The 1,837-nt window shown below is 38.7% G+C and overlaps 1 protein-coding gene across 1 annotated transcript; it reads left to right on the top strand.

Moving 5' to 3' along the window:
* Nucleotides 1-324: 324 nt before the first annotated feature.
* On the top strand, nt 325-1,032 carry LOC137838493 (uncharacterized). Its single transcript, XM_068647738.1, has one exon. The coding sequence runs from the start codon at nt 325-327 to the stop codon at nt 1,030-1,032; it is 708 nt and encodes a 235-aa protein (XP_068503839.1).
* The last annotated feature ends 805 nt before the right edge of the window (nt 1,033-1,837 follow it).

Genomic DNA, 1,837 nt, shown 5'->3' with positions numbered 1-1,837 from the left:
TTAGGTAAGTTTGGTCGCTTGCCTTGTTTTTGTGTCTTGGTAGCAAAATTGGTGAAAAAGTGAAGTCATGGTTATTGAGCAATCTTGGTGGGGAATTGTTACAAATGCATCCAAAATTATGTGTCAAAAGTTTGGTTGCAAAAGGAAATATCACATGCATCTAGTTCTAGGTCGTGTGACTCACATGCTGAGGGGAGTCTGAGAGTTAATGATTATTATCAACCTCCACCAAGAATAACTAGAAGAGAGAGCCACAAAAAGACTAGGGTAGACCTACCTTATTTTTATGGAAAGGAAACTGTTGAAACATATATAGATTGGGAAATGAAAGTAGAACAACTTTTTACTTGCCATCATGTTAGTGAGGAGAAGAAGGTACCCTTAGCCACTTTAAGCTTTGAAGGAAACGTTATGTACTGGTGGACAGGCTTAGAGAGAGATAGGCGCCTCCACAGAGACCCTCCCATAGAATATTGGAATGATCTTAGGGGAGCCCTAAGACGCCGCCATATTCCTTCATATTACAATAGGGAGTTAATGGACAAGCTTCAAAGACTCCAACAAAAGAACATGAGTCTAGAGGACTATAGGCAAAAGATGGAGCTTTACATGATGAGAGCCTCTATTAAGGAGGAAGAAACCACCATCATAGCTAGGTTCCTCAGTGGTCTCAATCTTGAGATAAGGGATAAAGTGGAACTCTTGCCCTATAGGGACTTGAATGACTTGATCCAACTTTGTATAAAAGTTGAGCAACAAAATTTGAGAAAAGGATCAAGTCGCAAGGAAAGTTCTTACTCTAACTCTTATCCCAAGAAAGAGTATAGAAGAGAAAGGGAGGATAGTATTAAAAAAGATAAACACAAAGAAACTCCCAAAAGTGTAGGAAAAGATGTGTCTACCTCACAATCCCGCAGTAGAGATATCCAATGCTTTAAGTGTCATGGTAGAGGTCATATAGCATCCCAATGCCCAAATAGGAGAACCATGATTTTAAGAGAGAGGGGTGAGTATAGCAGCCAAGATGATTAGTCTAGTGGGGAAGAAGAGAAAGAAGATAGTGAGGGGGCATATCCTGGTGATTGAGAATTAATGATGATCAGAAGAACCCTCAACAATCACCCTAGTGTGAACCATGAAACACAAAGAGAGAACATCTTTCATACAAGATATAAAGTTTTAGAAAACATTTGTTCTCTCATTGTGGATAGTGGTTCTTGCTGTAATTGTTGTGGCACTAGGATGGTTGAAAAACTTAATCTACAATTAGTACCTCATCCAAAACCTTACAAACTTCAATGGATCAATGAAGATGGCGATAGGAGATAGAGATGAGATTAAGGAGATTAAGGAGAACTAATCCTGAGGAGACTAAGGAGATAGAGTCACAAGTTGAGGAATTGTTGGAGAAAGGCTGGGTTCAAAAGAGTCTAAGTCCTTGTGTTGTACCTGTTTTGTTGGTGCCAAAGAAAGATGGCACGTGGAGAATGTGTTGTGATTGTAGAGCCATCAATAATATCACCATCAATTACAGGCATCCAATTCCTAGACTTGATGATATGCTTGATGAATTGCATGGGTCCACTATATTTTCTAAAATTGATCTCAAAAGCGGATATCACCAAATAAGAATCAAAGAGGGTGATGAGTGGAAAACTACTTTTAAGACCAAATTTGGGTTATATGAGTGGTTAGTGATGCCTTTTGGACTCACTAATGCACCTAGCACTTTCATGAGGCTTATGAATCATGTCCTTATGGATTGCATAGATAAATACGTAGTAGTTTATTTTGATGATATATTAGTATATAGTCAAAGCCTAAAGTCCCACCTAAG

Source organism: Phaseolus vulgaris, chromosome 4, assembly GCF_000499845.2.
Source record: "Phaseolus vulgaris cultivar G19833 chromosome 4, P. vulgaris v2.0, whole genome shotgun sequence".
In the NCBI taxonomy this organism is placed as follows: domain Eukaryota; kingdom Viridiplantae; phylum Streptophyta; class Magnoliopsida; order Fabales; family Fabaceae; genus Phaseolus; species Phaseolus vulgaris.
Note: the sequence above shows the minus strand (reverse complement) of the source record. Positions and strands in the feature narration are given on the sequence as shown.